Source organism: Zea mays, chromosome 4 (assembly GCF_902167145.1).
Source record: "Zea mays cultivar B73 chromosome 4, Zm-B73-REFERENCE-NAM-5.0, whole genome shotgun sequence".
Lineage (NCBI taxonomy): Eukaryota > Viridiplantae > Streptophyta > Magnoliopsida > Poales > Poaceae > Zea > Zea mays.
This window is the reverse complement of record NC_050099.1, coordinates 69657151-69674012: the sequence shown is the minus strand read 5'-3', so window position 1 is coordinate 69674012 and position 16862 is coordinate 69657151. Positions and strand designations below refer to the sequence as shown.

Sequence of the window (16862 nt, the reverse complement as noted above, 5' to 3'; positions counted from 1 at the left end):
TCAGTAGGTGTTGCTAACATATTGGTATCAAAGGTCATGGATCCCCGGATCTGGAGCCGATCCACTACACCCGTCGTGCCAAGCATCTCGGTGCCATGGATCCACAGGTTAAGCTCGCCTTGGAAGCTCAAAAACTCGATCGTTCCTCACCGAGCTCGACAAGAAATTCGCAGCGCTTGACGCCAAGTGGGAGTCACGCATCGGCGACCTGGAGCGCTCGACGGGCCGATTCAGTTCCACGATCTCAAGGCTGACATCCACACAGATGTGACGGCCCAGCTGGAATTCTTCATCAACACGGTGACCGAACACTCGGATCAGATCGCGACTGCAACAGCTTCGCGGGTTGCGGTGCTGGAGTCGGCATCCGCGGCCTTCGACTCGTGGCGCACCAGCATTGAATCCTCGGTGGCGGATGTCAAGGTCGGCATCGAATCGATCCAGACGACCGTCGCCAAACTGTCTCAAACTAAGGATCCTCCACCGCCGGTGCCAGCACACCTTCAACATGGCATCCTCGGCGAGTTCAGGTCGGTTTCCACGCACCCATCTACCGAATTCAGGACCGACGGCCCAGAAGGGCACGACATCGACTCTCATCGCTGGGAGGCTGGTTTTGGACGCGTTTACGCATCCACCCACTTCCTGCACAATGGTACGCCACAGTTCAATTCCCCACAATTCACTCACCTTCTTGGATCTCCCCACAATCCGGTAGGAGACCACTCGGCAGAGTTCGGACCATAGCCAAAAGTCTCATTTCCTCCGTTCGATGGTGACAATCACTGCCTCTGGATCGGTCGTAGCGAAGACTACTTCGATCTATATCATGTTGATCCAGCCATGTGGATTCAGATTTCCACAATGCATTTCACAGGCCCAGCTGCTCGATGGTGGCAATCCATTGGTGCACGCCTCTGTTTCTGCACATGGTCTGAGTTCAGTAGGGTGTTGCTAGAGAGGTTTGGTAAGGACCAACACGAGTACCTCATTCGACAACTTTTTCGCATTAGACAGTCCACATCTATTGCTGCATACATAGAGCAATTCACTAGATTAGTGGATCAGTTGTTAGCCTATGAGTCCCAGACCGATCCTCTCTTTTATACCATGCGCTTCACAGATGGGTTGAAGGATCATAAAAAATCTGCAGTTTTAATACAGCGTCCACCAAACCTCGATACTGCTTGTGCTCTTGCCCAATTGCAGGAGGTCTCGGAGCCGTCACGGTCCACGCCAGCTATCAGGAATTTGCACTCACCACTGCCTCTACCTCGTCCTCCCCAAGCTGACAGTTCAGCTGCTGATCAGCCCAAGCTGACCAATGTTCCTCGTCCTCGGCAGGCTAATGATAAGTTGGCATCTCTTAAAGCGTATCGTCGGGCTCGCGGACTTTGTGACAAGTGTGCTGAGAAGTGGGCTCCAGGCCATCGTTGTGCTCCAACAGTACAGCTTCATGTGTTGGAAGAGGTCTGGGAGTTGATGGAGGAACCGTCAGAAACACCATCTGATGATGCGGAGTACACTGCTTCTGGAGAATTGTTGTCCTTGTCTCTCTCAGATGTCTCTGGTAATCCCTCTTGCCACACCTTACAGTTGTCTGGACAGTGTCAGGGTCAGCTTGTGGTGATGCTAATTGATTCGGGTAGTTCCCACTCGTTTGTTAGTTCCACCTTAGCAGCTAAGATGACAGGGGCTACATTACTTCCTCAACCTGTCACGGTTCACACGTAGCCAATGGAGGCAAGGTTCCTTGTACACAAGTGTTCAGAAATGCTGGCTGGTCAGTTCAAGGCTACACATTCTTCACAGATTTTTGAGTTTTTCCCTGTTAACATATGATGTGATACTCGGTATGGACTGGTTGGAATAGTTCAGTCCCATGAAGATTCATTGGACAGAGAAATGGCTGTCTCTGCCTTACAATGGCCGCTCCATAGTGCTCCAGGGCAAATTTCAGCATCCACCCACTTAGGAACTGTTTCATGTGGTGTATCTTGTGAACTCAGTGGACACTGACTCTTCAGAGCTGCCAGTTGATCCCCACATTGCAACTGTCCTACAGCAGTTTCAGCCTTTGTTTGAGGCTCCTCAGGGCTTGCCACCGTCTCGTTCTTGTGACCATTCTATCCCGCTCATTCAAGGGTCTCAACCGGTATTCATCCAGCCATATCGTTATACTCCGTCTGTCAAGGACAAGATCGAACGTCAGGTAGCAGAAATGCTCTCCAACGGCACCATTCAACATAGTGACAGCCCATTCTCCAGTCCAGTTCTGTTGGTGCAGAAAAAGGATCAATCATGGAGGGTTTGTGTGGACTTTAGGCACCTCAACGCTCTAACAGTCAAACGCAAATACCCGGTACCTATCATTGAGGAGTTCTTGGATGAACTACATTGAGCAAGTTGGTTCTCTAGTTTGGATCTCCGTGCGGGATTCCACCAAATTCTGCTCAAATAAGGGGAAGAATTCAAAACAGCGTTCCAAACACAATGGACACTACGAGTTTCGCGTGATGGCCTTCGGGCTGACTGGGCCCCAGCAACCTTTCAGAGCGCCATGAATTCCACACTACAGCCAGTGCTTCGCAAATTTGCCTTGGTCTTTTTCAATGACATATTAGTTTACAGCCGGACGTTGGATGAGCATGTGGAGCATCTGTCGGTGGTTCTTTCCTTGCTGCAGAAGGATAACTGGAAGGTGAAACTGTCCAAGTGTACCTTTGCTACCCGTTCTATCAGTTATCTAGGCCATGTCATCAGTGCAACAGGTGTCCAAACTGATCCTAACAAGGTTACTGTGGTGGTTAATTGGCCTCGGCCTTCCAATATCAAAGAACTCTGCAGCTTTTTTGGTCTCGCCGGGTACTACAGAAAGTTCCCGCCTCACTTTGGTATTATATCTCAGCCCCTAACTCTCCTCCTCAAGAAGAATACCAAATTTATTTGGACCGAAGCACAAGAGACTGCATTCCAGTGCCTGAAAACAAGGTTGAGCCAGGCACTGGTTTTGGCCTTACCCGATTTCTCCAAATCTTTCATATTGGAGACTGACGCATGTGATCAAGGAATCGGGGGCGTATTCATGCAAGGTGGACATCCTCTCGCTTACGTCAGTAAAGCCCTCGGTCCTAAAACACGTGGCCTGTCCACATACGAAAAGGAGTACCTCGCAATATTGATGGCTGTCGATCACTGGAGATCTTATCTGCAACATTCTAGCTTCGTTATCCATACTGACCAGAAAAGCTTGATACATTTGAATGATCAACGCTTACATACTGTATGGCAGCAAAAGGTGTTTACAAAGTTGCTTGATCTCCAATACTCAGTCTCTTACAAGAAAGGCAGCGACAATCGGGTGGCTGACGCTCTCTCTCGCAAAGCTTCACATGAGTCCAGTTGTGCTGCTCTGTCAGCAGTGACACCCTCCTGGGCAGATACAGTGGCTAATTCCTACTTACAAGACACCCAGGCTCAGGACCTCTTGGCAAAACTGGCGCTGGACGGTTCATCAGTTCCACATTTTTCCCTCAAAGATGGCATCCTCCGATACAAGAACAGAATCTGGGTTGGCTTTGACCCCCCCCCCCCCCTCTCCACCACAAGCTGGTAGCAGCATTCCATCAAAGTCCAGTTGGAGGCCATTCCGGCGTGCCTGTCACTTATAGGAAAATCAAACAGGTTTTCGCATGGAAGGGTATGAAGACCTTTATTCACAACTGTGTGGCTTCTTGCCTTGCCTGCCAACAAGCAAAACCAGATCGTTCTAAGTCCCCCGGCCTGCTCCAACCACTGCCCATACCGAAGACTGCTTGGCATACCATTTCAATGAACTTTATTGAGGGATTACCGCGTTCTCAGCGCTACGATTGCATATTGGTGGTAGTGGACTTGTTTACTAAGTACGAACACGTTCTTCCCTTGTCCCACCCCTTCTCAGCCATTACAGTTGCTCAGTCATTCTTCCAGCACATATACAAATTACATGGTTTGCCATCTGCAATTGTGTTGGATCGTGATAAAATTTTCACAAGCACTTCTTGGAAGGAGCTTTTCAAACTAGCAGGGGTCAGTCTTCTCATGAGCAGCTCATACCACCCTCAAACAGACGGACAAACGAAGAGGGTAAACCAGTGCCTGGAGACTTATCTGTGATGCTTCGTCCATGCATGTCCGTCTAAGTGGGCCAGTTGGATTGCTTCAGCGGAATTCTGGTATAATACCAGTCACCATTCTTCTATTGGTCGATCACCGTTTGAAGCCCTCTATGGATACCAGCCCAAACACTTCGGGGTACAAGCATTGGACTCCTTCCCCAGACCTCCTTACATTTCTCCAGGATAAAGAACGCATTCATCAACTGCTGCACCAACACCTTCTCCGCGCTAAACAGTATATGAAACATCAATTTGATAAGCATCGATCCAAGCGTACGTTCCAAGTGGGGGATTTGGTATTCGTGAAGCTCCAACCCTATGTTCAGTCCTCCATTACCTCCCGTGCTAATCAGAAATTGGGTTTTCGCTACTTTGGCCCTTACTGCATCTTGTCCAGGATCGAAGCCACAGCATATAAGTTGCAGCTGCTGGCTTCGTCATCATTTCACCCTGTATTCCATGTTTCGCAACTGAAACGGGTGGTTCAGCCAACTACGCAGGTATCCTCGGTTTTATCAGATGTATCTGACCCCTTTCAGATTCCAGTTACTGTTCTCCAGCGTCGGATGGTGTATCGTGGAGTACGCGCCGTGCAGCAAGGCTTGATCCAATGGTCGACGCTGCCGTCGTCGCTAGCCACCCGAGAAGACCTCGAAGCACTCCGGCAATGCTTTCCACTAGCGCCTGCTTGGGGACAAGCCAGCGCTCAAGGCGGGGGCAATGTCAGCACTCAGGAGACTACGCCAACAGTCCAAGCTCCTACGGCTGTCATCGCGGACAGGGGAACTGATGAAGTACAGACTTCAAAGCCAAAGAGGAGGGTTCGGCCCAGTAGCCGGGTGATGGGTCCAGAATGGGTGCATTAGACTTAAGTCTCGCTAGCCCAAGAGTATTATTTATGTTTTGCTGTATCCGAACTGGAGGCAAACAAGAAAGAAAATATCTATCTACTATCATCTTCTTCCCCAAGCTCCCTCTCTACCTGCTTCCTCCTTCCCATCCGTAGGTGTTGCTAACACTTTACTGGAGAGTGGAGACAGCACAGGAATGGTCGTCAGTTAGTGATGCTTCGGGCTGACCACCAGAAAGCACGGACTTGGCCGCATCGGAAGGAGCGGGGGTTGATCTGGTAGCCGCCAGTTTCTCATTGCCCCAGGGCTTGTAATTCAGTAGCGCATACGATCGCAGCAATTGGCCTAAATTGTAACAACGGACATGTTTTCTAGCAGGACCATTTACCAGAATGTGTTGCTGTTCTAGTGTCTCGTGAGTTGGCTGGACAAATTGATTAAATGGATATTTGACTTTAAAAATGTAAGGAAGTTAAAGGTGTGCAGATGACTGTATTCCTAACATTTAAGTACATCTTGTGGCACTGAATTCAGCTCATAATTCCCACCAAAATATTGAAATGAAAAAAATAATAATAATAAACAAATATCATGTGTTCTCAATCTTACCTTTTTTGTCCTTTGAAAGCACTGGTGATCTCATCAGGAGTTGGCTTGTTCGTGAATTCAGCTATAAGAATATAGTTCTCTTTTCCATTGAGAGTGTCAACCCTTCGATAAATCTCATATTTATTTGGATAAGCCATCCTGGAACAATAAGTTAATCCAAATTGTAATGACTGAAAGAAAACAGAAACAGTAGGAAGATATTATGCTATTTAGAAGAATAAAAGTTTGTTATGCATGTTAGACATATGTGTTTGCCTTGTATATTTCTCTTTGTATAAGTCTCTTTGCATTATTGTATGCTGGCTCCTCCCTGCCGTGCTGCTGCAGTTCATCGACGTCGGCTTCTCCTGCAGCAGCTCTTCTAGCAAAGCAGATGCCCTCAGTCGTGCCTGCCGCTCACATCACACTCACGCTCCGCACTACAGTGCACCGCACGCACTCCTGCGTGAATTCACACCTGCTAACTTGCTCAGGACTCGCTCGCGCACGCGCCTGCGCGAACGCCTTGGCTACGGCTCGCCTCGTGCCTATGCCCCCACTCCCATCACCTTGTGGCCTCTACCTCGTACTTGGTCTTTTTTTCTTTTCCTTTTTTTGCAGTGGAGAGGAGCAGAACAGGGAGTTCACAAAGAAAGGGTCCTCTTCTGGAGTTTGTTTTGCTCCTCTGTCTTCTGCTTCTTAGTGGTGTACGGTGACTGCTATGTCCTTTCTTTTAGTTGAAAGGAGGTGACATCCAGTCTGATCCCTTCGTCCGGTGGTGGTCAACTTCCGCATTGTCCCGTGCTTTTCAATGACACGGATTATCGTGACTGAGTTCCTCATATGCGGTGGACCGGTGGTATATGTGTGGTCTCGGACCTTGTGAGTTTCTCAGTGGCAAGCTGCCGTATCGAGCTACACCTTCTCTGGTGCAGCTGTTGATTCCTACCAGAACCTCAGAAGATGACCACAAGTTGTGTAATGCTCATGATGATGATATGCCATCATATGCCTAAATTTACAACCTATCATGTGTGGTTTAGATGAGGATGTCCGTGTCAGTGTTCTTCTTGCTAGTATGGACAAGCGTTTGCTACAGATGAGGTTCAGCTTGATCATGTTCTCAAATGTAGGCCTTCATCAGCACTAAGTCCTCTGGTCAATCCACCTATCCTGCTGCTCTAAGTCAAGAACAGTTGTTACAGTAGGGTAACAATATAGTTGAGGAGTTCTCCCGACATCTATCTGTGGTATGGCATGAGCTTGACACTCTTGGTCCTCAGTTGTCACCTGCCACTTGTGATTCCTACCGGAAGCAACAGTCACCTTGAGCTCCATCGTACCTACGACTTCCTGACTCGCCTTCGTGTTGAGTTTAAGCCTCTTCGTGCTTAGTTACTTGCTCATGAGCTCTGCATGTCCCTAATGGAGGCTCTGGCTATTGTTCATAAAGAGGAGACTTGTCTCCGTTCTGCAGGCCTTCTCAGTCCTCCACCGAGAGACCACGGTCCACTTTAGTCTCTTGCACTTGCACAGATTCTTGACTTTGGTGCTTCTTTTCATATGAAGTCTGATCGTACCCATCTTTCTTCCATTTACCCTCCTATTTCTCACTATTCAAACTGTTGATAGCTCACCTCTTTCGGTTGTTGGACATGGCATTCTTTCATCCTCCTTTATTCATGTTCCTAATGTTACTTATGTCCCTAATTTGACCATGCAACTTATTTCAGCTGGCCAGCTCACCAATCATGGTCGTCATGTTATTCTAGGATCTCAGCACGTGTCTCCCATATGAACGCATCTGTTGCAAGCCACTAGATTACTCCAGTCTTCGTCTTTTTGGATGTTTGTGCTATGTCTTTCTCGCTTCTCATGAACGTACTAAGCCGACACCTCAATCTGTTGAGTGTGTTTTCTTGAGCTTTGGTGATGAACAAGGGATATCATTGTTGGGATCCTGTTGCTCGTCATATGTGGATTTCTCAAGACGTCACTTTGATGAGTCTCAAACATTCTATCCTCAACCTTCCTCCGTTGTTTGAGCGACTTTTATTCTTGACGTTTCCAACTACACATATCCCCACTGTGTTTCTTCCTCCACCACCTCCTGCACCCTCTCCTATGTTGCCCTCTGAGTCACCTTTGCAGGCTCCTCTTAAGTCCATTTGTGATTCCAAACCCCCTGTCATTCAGACCTACAACCGTCTTTGCCACCTCTAGGATCCCTCACCTCTTGTTGAGTTGTCTCCTAATGTTTCACCACCTATTGAGGCACCTTCAGTTGCGGATCTTTCCTCTCAACCATCCTCTCATTTAGAACTTCGGAGTCGAGGGTCGCTGAAGCCTGCAAACTGGTATGGTTTTGCCGGTACCGCTCTTTCTTAGCCGACTACATACCATGATGCCATTTGTCATCTAGAATGGCAACATGCAATGGATGAGGAGATCACTACTCTTGAGTGCACTAACACTTGGGATCTTGTTTCTCTTCCTTCGCATGTTCGTCCCATCACATGTATAAGATTCAGGCTCGTTGTGATAGCTTTGGAGCCTTATAAGGCATGTCTTCCTTCTCATGCTCGTCCCATCACATGTATAAGATTAAGGATCTCAACAGGAGCATAGTCATGACTACGATGAGACCTTAGCTCATGTGGTTCACATGACCACTGTTCACATTGTCCTCATTGTGGCCTCTGCTTGTGCCTTGTTCATCTCTCAACTTGATGTAAAAATACCTTTCTTAATGATGGACTCCATTAGGTCTACATGTGACCACCTCCTAGATACCTTGTTCCTGAAGGCATGGTTTGTCATCTTCGTCGCTCTCTTCTTTATGGTCTGAAACAAGCTCCTCATGCTTGGTTTCAACGCTTCGCCTCTATGATCACTGATGTTGGTTTCTCCTCGAGCGCTCATGAGCCTGCCTTGTTTATTCATGCTCCATCTTGTGGCCGCACACTTCTTTATGTTGATGATATGATGAACTGTTGTGTCTTTGATGGTATCTCTCCTTGCCTTAGATCAGCTATGGCAATGGCTGGAGATGAGCTGAAGCTTTGGGGTTTAGCCAGGGTGTGGGATTTTTCCTACCTTTTGGCCTTGATGTCTAGTTGAGTTTCTGTGTGCTCCCATATTTAGTAAGGTGGTGGCTAGTGTTCATTTCAGTAGTCCTAGTGGTATCCCTGCGTTTGTGCTCTTTGGGCACTTTTGTAAGGCTATCTCTTGCAGATCTCATATCCCATCCCCTATCTCATCACATATTTCAAACTTCTCTCTACAAATAGTGTCAAACAGTGTCATCTACAGTTCTGTGTCCCCTATTTTACACCATCTACTAGAGACAGACTAAGGGCTTATTACCCCTTTCCTTCTTAATGCAAAGATGCATAGCTCTCCTGCGTATTCGAGAAAAAAATGATCATCACTAGTGATGATTCTGAGTATACTGTGTTTGTGAAGGTACATCTCGGTGAGCAGTTTCTCATGTTTGACCTCGATCTGTGTCGTTACTTTTGTGGAATTGATGTCTCTTCCACCTCGGATGGCATTTATCGGATGCAAGAGAAGTACATCCAAGATCTTCTTTATCGTTCCTCTCTCATTGACCAATGACCATCGCACTGTCGAGACTCCTATAGAGCTTAATCTTCATCTTCACCCTAGTGATGGTGAACCTCATTGATCCCATTCGATATCACCATATTGTAGGGAATCTTGTTTATTAGGTGTGACTTGTCCTGTCATCTCATATGTTGTGCACATTCTTAGCAGTTTGTTTCCAACCCATGTCACCTCCACTATGGTCATCTTTTTTATGTCTTGTGTTACCTTCAAGGGCCATTACTCACCATCTATTCATCTTGTGTGCTAGCTCTTTTCAACTCTAAGCCTACTCTGATGCCACTTGGGCTAGCGACTTATCCGACAATCGCTCTTTCTGTCTATTGTATTTTCCTTGGTGGTTCTCTCATTGCTTCGAAGACTAAGAAGCAAACTGTGGTATCTCGTTCGAGTGCAGATACTGAGTTGCGAGCTATGGCTCTTGCAACAGCAAAGGCTACTTGGTTGCGATGATTACTTGAGGATTTCAGTGTTTGGCTCTTGTGACAGTAGAGGCTACTTGGCTACGATAGTTAATTGAGGATTTCGGTGTTTCAATTTCCGCGTCAACTATCTTGTCTGACAATATTGGTGCTATCACCATAGCTCGTTATCCAATGAAGCATGAGTTCACCAAGCATTATCAGCGTTGATGCGTTTTAAACTCAGACACAAGTATAGGATAATGTCATTACTCTTCGCCATGTGCCTTCAGAGCTTACTTCTTCACAAAGGCACAAACGAGAGCTCAACATCGATTCTTTCTCTCGAACTCGGTTTTCATGATCAATCCTGCGTTCTAGGGGGTATTAGATATATGTATCTTATATATTTCTGTTCGTATAAGGGTCTCTTTGCATTATGGTACATGTACATATTGGGCTTTGGCCCTTCTAAATATAAGCAGTGCCAACAATAGGATAGAAACCTTAAAGCTCCCATAATAGGATAGAATGAACCAGCGTAGTAGAGAAGACGGAATGAATAGCATGTCTCAAATGATGCAGCATACTTCAGCCTAATATCCCTTCCCATTGTCTGATCATCACAAATTAGGAAGCCCACTTAATAGCCAATACTCATAGCTAAGGTAAGATTAACCTTAAATTTAAAAGTTAACTTACTTGCATAACACCACTTGATGCAGGCATATCCTGGAAATACAAATTTGGGAACTTAATTAGCACTCAGTAATGTAGTATTATTTGTTTATACATTAGAAAGGCAAGCATTTAAGTATAATCCACAAATATGGGACTTCAAGCCAATAAGAGTTGAAACTGAGAAAACATAAAATATTACTCCCTCCTTTTCTTTTTGTAACGCATAGTTTGATCTGATACGACCCCTATCTTCACATTTTTCCTTAATGGAATGAGATACAGAATTCTCTCGTGCCCAGGAAACAAATGTCACATGACCATTACTGTGACATTCACATCAAATTAAAGTTTTTCAGATAAGCATCCAGTGATATGAAATTTTGTATGGTGTAATCTACAAACTCTTAGTGTAAGTCAGAGATATTTGTCCAAATCTTGGGTTATGTGCAGGCCTTAGAAAAAAATATAGAAGAAAGAGTCTTGATGATCTTCTATTTACATCTAAGCTAAGATGATTAGCATCTCCAGATAAGTACCCTTGAAAGAGAAACATAATTTTAGCTCAGTTTCATCAGATGAAAGCATTAAATAGTCGGCATAAGTTCATTGTCAAACAATCCAACCTGTTTCAACAATGAGGCTCTCTCAGAATTAGTTTGAACTTTTAGAACTACTACCCCAATATCCAACCAAACAGACACACTTGTGCAGTTAAGATTTCATCAGACTAAGCATGATAGCAATGATCATAGGTACCCCAATAAACGGGAAATGACAAATAGAGTTTTGGGGGCAAAACCTTTAGGCGAGGATTTACAAGAATCACAGGTCTATCACCAGCAGCATCAGTCATAGCTCTCATATCCTGGAAATTTTTAAAAATGAAAATGAAGATCAAGGTGTTTAAAATAGGAGTAGAACAGGAGATATAGAAAATTTACATCAATTATGCAGTTTCCAACAGCATTTTGTGGAGCAATGAGGACAAACATATCATCTTCTTTGTCAACATCTCTAGCACCTATAGTTTAAGCAAAAACATTGTAGTATTAACAAGGTTATTAAAACGATAAAATGTCGAAACACTCATGGGTGAAATTTTGACTTTTAAACGTTTAAACAAAGTTTAAACGTAGTTTTAAACAACATAGAAAAATACCAATATATCATAATTTTAGACAATATTATGGAGTTAAATACCAAAACAAAGAAATGAGTGGCTTACCAAAACTTCACCCATGAGTTGAATTGGACCCCAAAAGTAAATAACAGACTAGGCCCAAAAGTAGCTAATGGTCTAAAACGCATGAAACACTGCGTTTTACAGTTTAGAATGCCAAAATACTAAAACGCGGTTTCAACCTCTAATTAGGGTTTTGACGTTTAAACGTAGTTTAAACGACGTTTAAATGTAGTTTTAATAACACTGAGTATTACCAAAATCCAAACTGGACCTGCGGGGTAAGACCGGCCCCACGGCATTATATTGAGAAGATCTTCTCACGCAGGTCGAATAAACTCTCGAACCCCTGCCCCACCCATAGTTATTAAGGCGGTAAGGCAAGTAAAGGCGAGCGCCCCCTTTTTAACTTTTAAGAGAGGCGAGGCGACACCTCAATTATATATATAATTATTAAAAATTAGATCACATCTATACTATTCTATTAAGAACGTAGTGTGGGCGCCTGGCGCTAATATGGCTACGGCCACCTCCCCTTCCGCGCTGCTAGAGTGCGCACACCCATGCCCCCGACTCCCCCTCAGCGCACGTGCACGCCTCCCCCGCCTCCATCCTCACTCGGCCTCTGCGCTAGCCCTCCACCCTCGTTTTATTTATATATCACTAATTTGGAAGTAATAAAAAAGATAGCACAACTGTAAGGCCTTAATAGGCCTATTTCGGCCTAGTAGACGAGAGAATCAGGAAAAAGAAAAAGAACAAAAGAAGAAGCCCATAACCAGTCAACCCAGTCCAACAATTTTAGGGTTACCTTCTCAGCTGCTAGCAGCAGATTGTCCCTTAGCCGATAGCAGCAGCTTCTCCCTCTCCATAGCTCTCCTCCCTGCGCGCCGCCGGCGGGAGATATGCGACACGCGCTGCCGCCCTTACTCTCGCAGGCAAGGCGACAAGACGCCTTATGCCTCCACGCTCGCCTTATCGCTTTAGCGACGCTAAAGCTACGCCATAAGCCCCACGCGTACACAGCGGCACCGTAGTCCATGTGAGAACGACCACGGCCGGAGCTGGGCCTTAGACCTGTGCTTTGGCATGGGACAAACGAGGACATTTTTTAACCACAGCCTAAAATTCGCTTCCACGGGGAGTCCAACCCAGGATCTGAGGAGTGCTACTCGGACCACCTAACCAACACAGCTAGAGGCCCTTCCGTAGGAATCCCAAACAAACAAAGATGAGAAGAAAAGAACAAAAATGTGTATATCGTATGTTATCTTTTGAGCAATAATTAGTACATAGTAGTGTTAGACTATGTAATTAGATTGATCATGTCTGCCATATGTGCCTTGATGTTTATGGTAGTTGCCGCGGATTTAGTCTCTCCTAGCTGTAATGTTGGATGTTTTTATGTTTTGTTGCTTTCGGCCGCCATGAGCTGGTCTTGGCCACTGTTTTTTTTCCAGTTTTTTGTATTGGCCTATTTTAGACCTTTTTCTTCTTTATATATATGATGTGTAGCTCTCCTACGCTTTCGAGAACAAATCATAGATTACACAAAGATCTTCATTGATTGGGTGCTTTAGATTATGCAAGGATTTCTATTGATTGCATGCTTTCTATAAACCTTAGACAATCCATGCCTATATATTATACCCCCTTGTACCTCTACCATTAATCCAATATCTGGCAGCTCATTCTGTCATGGTATGTATCTAGAGACCTAGATTTTCCCTATCGTTTTCGTTTTCCTTCCTAGCATAGCCGCCAGGCCCCCTAGCAGCTCTAATCTGCTCCATGGTCAACCTTGGCGATGCTTCCCTCTAGACGCAGCGCACCCAAGCCGAACAGGCACCCGCTCCCGCCTGGCCCTCCTACAACCCCTAGATCAGTCACATCACCATGTGGCCTGGCCTGGGGAACGGGGGGATTCAACAGTAACAACGTCCCCAGTAGGCCTTCTTCGTCGGACCCACAGGCCCCGTTGTGGCCCTGCCCTCCCCAGCACCGGCCCTGCGGTCATGGTGACCACCGGCCTCCCCATCAGCAACGACGACGGTGGTTTGCTCTACCCCACGGCGCGCCTGTGCTCATCTGTAGCATGCCTGGACTCCCCCACGGCAGACCCATCTTCCCAAGCAACGCTGGCGCCCCTGCGCTCCCCGTCGTCACGATCTGCACGCCCTGCGCACCTGAAAGGAAAATAGCCTTAATCATTTTCTCTAATTGATTTTGGTGCTTGATGACCATCACAACCTTACAGACTAACTAGTTTGCCTAGTCTTTGATTCACAGGTTCATAAGTTTGACATATTTAGTTTCTAAGTCCTTAGTGGACTCCTTAGTGGAGTCCTCAATGGGTTGAAAGAGACTCGTCCTGGGACGTACGTTCTTTGGAGCGGAACCTCGAGAAACAAATCGATGTGTTCTTTGTGTTGATCATTAATTTGTGATTTGGTTCTTCCTCTCCCCTCTCTCTTGTTCTCTTGCTTATGATCGTTTGAGTAGACTCCCAAGTAATCGCAATTGATTGAGCAACTCCAAGCAAGAAGAACACCTCTCTTGCACTCTGATTTTATTTATATTCGTTCTAACGCTAACCCGGGGTGAAGTTTGTGGTTAAAGTTTGTAAATTTCAGGTTTCACCTATTCACCCCCCTCTAGGAGACGTTCAACACTTCCCCTCCCGTCGGATCGGCGCCCTGCACCCATCGTCGTCTGCTTTCCCAGCCGCCCATGACACTATTGAAGTGGATAAGTGGATTGACTACCTTCTCCCATCAGCTTAAGCTTTTGGTTAAACTGGTTAGTGTGTCCACTCTAACATGGTATCAAAGCAGAGGTCTCGAGTTTGAATCCTGGTAGAGGCTTTATTTGTGCCTCCACCTATTTATTTCCACGTTTATGTCTTTCTCTTTGGCTACACGTGAGTGGGGGTGTTGAAGTGGATAAGTGAATTGACTACCTTCTCCCATCAACTTAAGCTTTTGGGTTGAACTGGTTAGTGCATCCACTCTAACAGACACAACGCCACCCAAGACAACGTGTCACTGCCTCCTATATGCTCCCGCGGTGCCTCCACCGCGGCGCCGTTCATGCCCCTCCTGATGGCGGATTCCTCTGCACCCGCGGACCCCTGCCCTGACGGCGCTCTCCTCCATGTCGTGCTGCCCCTGCGGCGCTCCCTGCAGCACCCGTCATCAGCATTGCGCTCGGCGGCGTGTTCCCCTCCACATGCCATGCTGCGGCCACCGTCCGCCCACTGGTGTGGCCATGGAGATCCTCCCAGCGCCGTTGTGTCCCCTCTCACCGTCGGTTTCCATCATGCGACCGGCCTAGCTCCATCCTCCATGGGTGGCGCGCCTCTCCCCTGCATGCAGTCCATCGACGACACCTTGCACGCAGCCCCATTGACTCCCGGCTTCCTCGACCTCACCTTTGCTTCCTGGCTCTGCTCAGTTCCACCGGGATCGTTGTGCATGTCTTCCTTCACGACTGCCAACTTGACTGGGGCACCTTCGTGGCCTTTGATCGAGCCATGAACCCTGTTCTCCGTGACTGCGTCGAGATCCACCCTCAGGCGAGTCGCCACGTGCCTGGGCCACTTGTTTTCCACAGCATTGTGATTGCCTCCCTGACGATCGAGACCTTGTTGTGTCCCTCACCTCCTAGTGGCACTGTTGGAGCCCCTCCCCTGGCTATCTCCTCACACCTCGTGCCTTTGCCCCCCCCCCCTCTCCCACCAATTGGGTGGTCAACTCTGGAGCCTCCTTCCACACTACTACTACTACTGGGTCGTTATCTCACTCCCATCCTCCCCACCCCTCCCATCCTTCATCTATCATTGTGGGGAACGGTTCCATCCTCGTGGTCACCTTAGTAGGTGCATCGGTTCTTCCGAGACCATTCTACCTTAACGACGTCCTTGTTGCACCCATATGATTTATCCTCTTCTCTCGGTTCGTCGCTTCACTAGTGACAACCACTGTTCTATGGAGTTCGATCCCTAGGGCTCACCATATGACACATTCCCACTCGTGTGGTGCTCGCTCGCTGTGGCAACTCTGACCCCGTATACTCTCTTCGTCTTCTCGTCCCACCTCCCTCCTCTTGTGTTGCTCCACCTTATGCCCAAGCCATGCCCCGGACATCCACTTTCCTCATCAGCACGTCCTCCTCCCATGCTCTGGACACTACCACCACCTTCACCATTTGGCTTCGTCGTCTTGGTCACCCTGGCCCTGACATCATGTTCAAGCTCTCTAGTAGCTCTGATATATCTTGCAGCAGGGGCCCCTCTAAGCATCTTTGTCATGCCTGTCAGCTCGACCGCCACTCTCATCTTCCTTTCTCTACTTCCACGTCTCGGGCTGCTCAGGCCTTTAATCTTGTCCACTGTGATCTCTGGAGTTCTCCTGTCTTCAGCCTCTCTGATTACAAATACTACATGGTCATCCTGGATGATTTCTCTCATTTTCTCTAGACTTTTCCCCTGCAACTCAAGTCTGATACATTTCCCACCCTCACCCACTTCTTCATTTGGGTCTCCACCCAGTACCGTCGCCCGGTTCGTGCTCTCCACTGCGATAACGACCATGAGTTCGACAACTAGTCTCTCGCTCACGTTCAGTTGTAACTCGTATCCCTACACTTCCTCTCGAGCGGCGGCCTCAGGGTCTCTTACTCCACCAGCGTCAGTACGCTCCCGACATCCTGGAGAGGGCTACCATGTCCGATTGTAAGCCATGCTCCACGTCTGTCGACACTCAGGCGAAGCTCTCTGAGGGCAATGGGCCCCGGTCGCCGACGTGACGGCCTACTGGAGCCTCATCGGCGCTCTCCAGTACCTAACCTTCTCCTGGCCCGACATCGCCTACGTCGTCCAACAAGTGTGCCTTCACATGCACACCCCACGGGAGCCCCACCTCACCGCTCTCAAGCATATACTTCGCTACCTTCGCGACTCCATCTACTACGGCCTACTCCTTTGACTCTTCCCGACGTCGGAGCTCATGGTCTACACCGACGTTGACTGGGATGGTTGTCCCGACACGCGCCGGTCCACTTCCAGTTACGTCGTGTTCCTGGACGCCAACCTCGTCTCCTGGGCCGCAAAGCGACAGCCCATCATCTCGCGCTCCAGCGCTAAGGCCGAGTACCGCGTCGTGGCCAACGACATGGTCGAGGCCTCCTGGCTCCACCAGCTCCACCACGAGCTCCACAGCCCCCTCGAGCGCTCCACCCTCGTCTACCGCGACAACGTCAGCATGGTCTACCTCTCCACCAATTCCGTGTAGCACTAGCGCACAAAGCACGTGGAGATTGGACTTCACTTTGTGCGTGAGCGTGTCGCCGCCGGTGATGTTCGCGTTCTCAGTGT

General features: G+C 47.6%; 1 protein-coding gene across 14 annotated transcripts in view; it reads right to left on the bottom strand.

Moving 5' to 3' along the window:
* The window catches only part of LOC100382527 (uncharacterized), a 31604-nt gene that overhangs the window by 3460 nt on the left and 11282 nt on the right, over window positions 1-16862 (bottom strand). For 4 of the 14 annotated variants that reach the window (XM_035967031.1, XM_035967030.1, XM_020551654.3 and 1 more), the window contains exons 13-18: window positions 13555-13674; window positions 11250-11329; window positions 11108-11173; window positions 10330-10359; window positions 10134-10243; window positions 5622-5758 (exon numbers count right to left, since the gene is read on the bottom strand). In XM_035967031.1, coding sequence (XP_035822924.1) covers window positions 5622-5758; window positions 10134-10243; window positions 10330-10359; window positions 11108-11173; window positions 11250-11329; window positions 13555-13674 — 543 coding nt within the window. Of the gene's footprint in view, window positions 1-5620; window positions 5759-10133; window positions 10244-10329; window positions 10360-11107; window positions 11174-11249; window positions 11330-12299; window positions 13675-16862 lie in introns of all 14 variants that reach the window. The other 10 variants (NR_163967.1, XM_035967032.1, XM_020551652.3 and 7 more) reach the window with 5 other exon arrangements.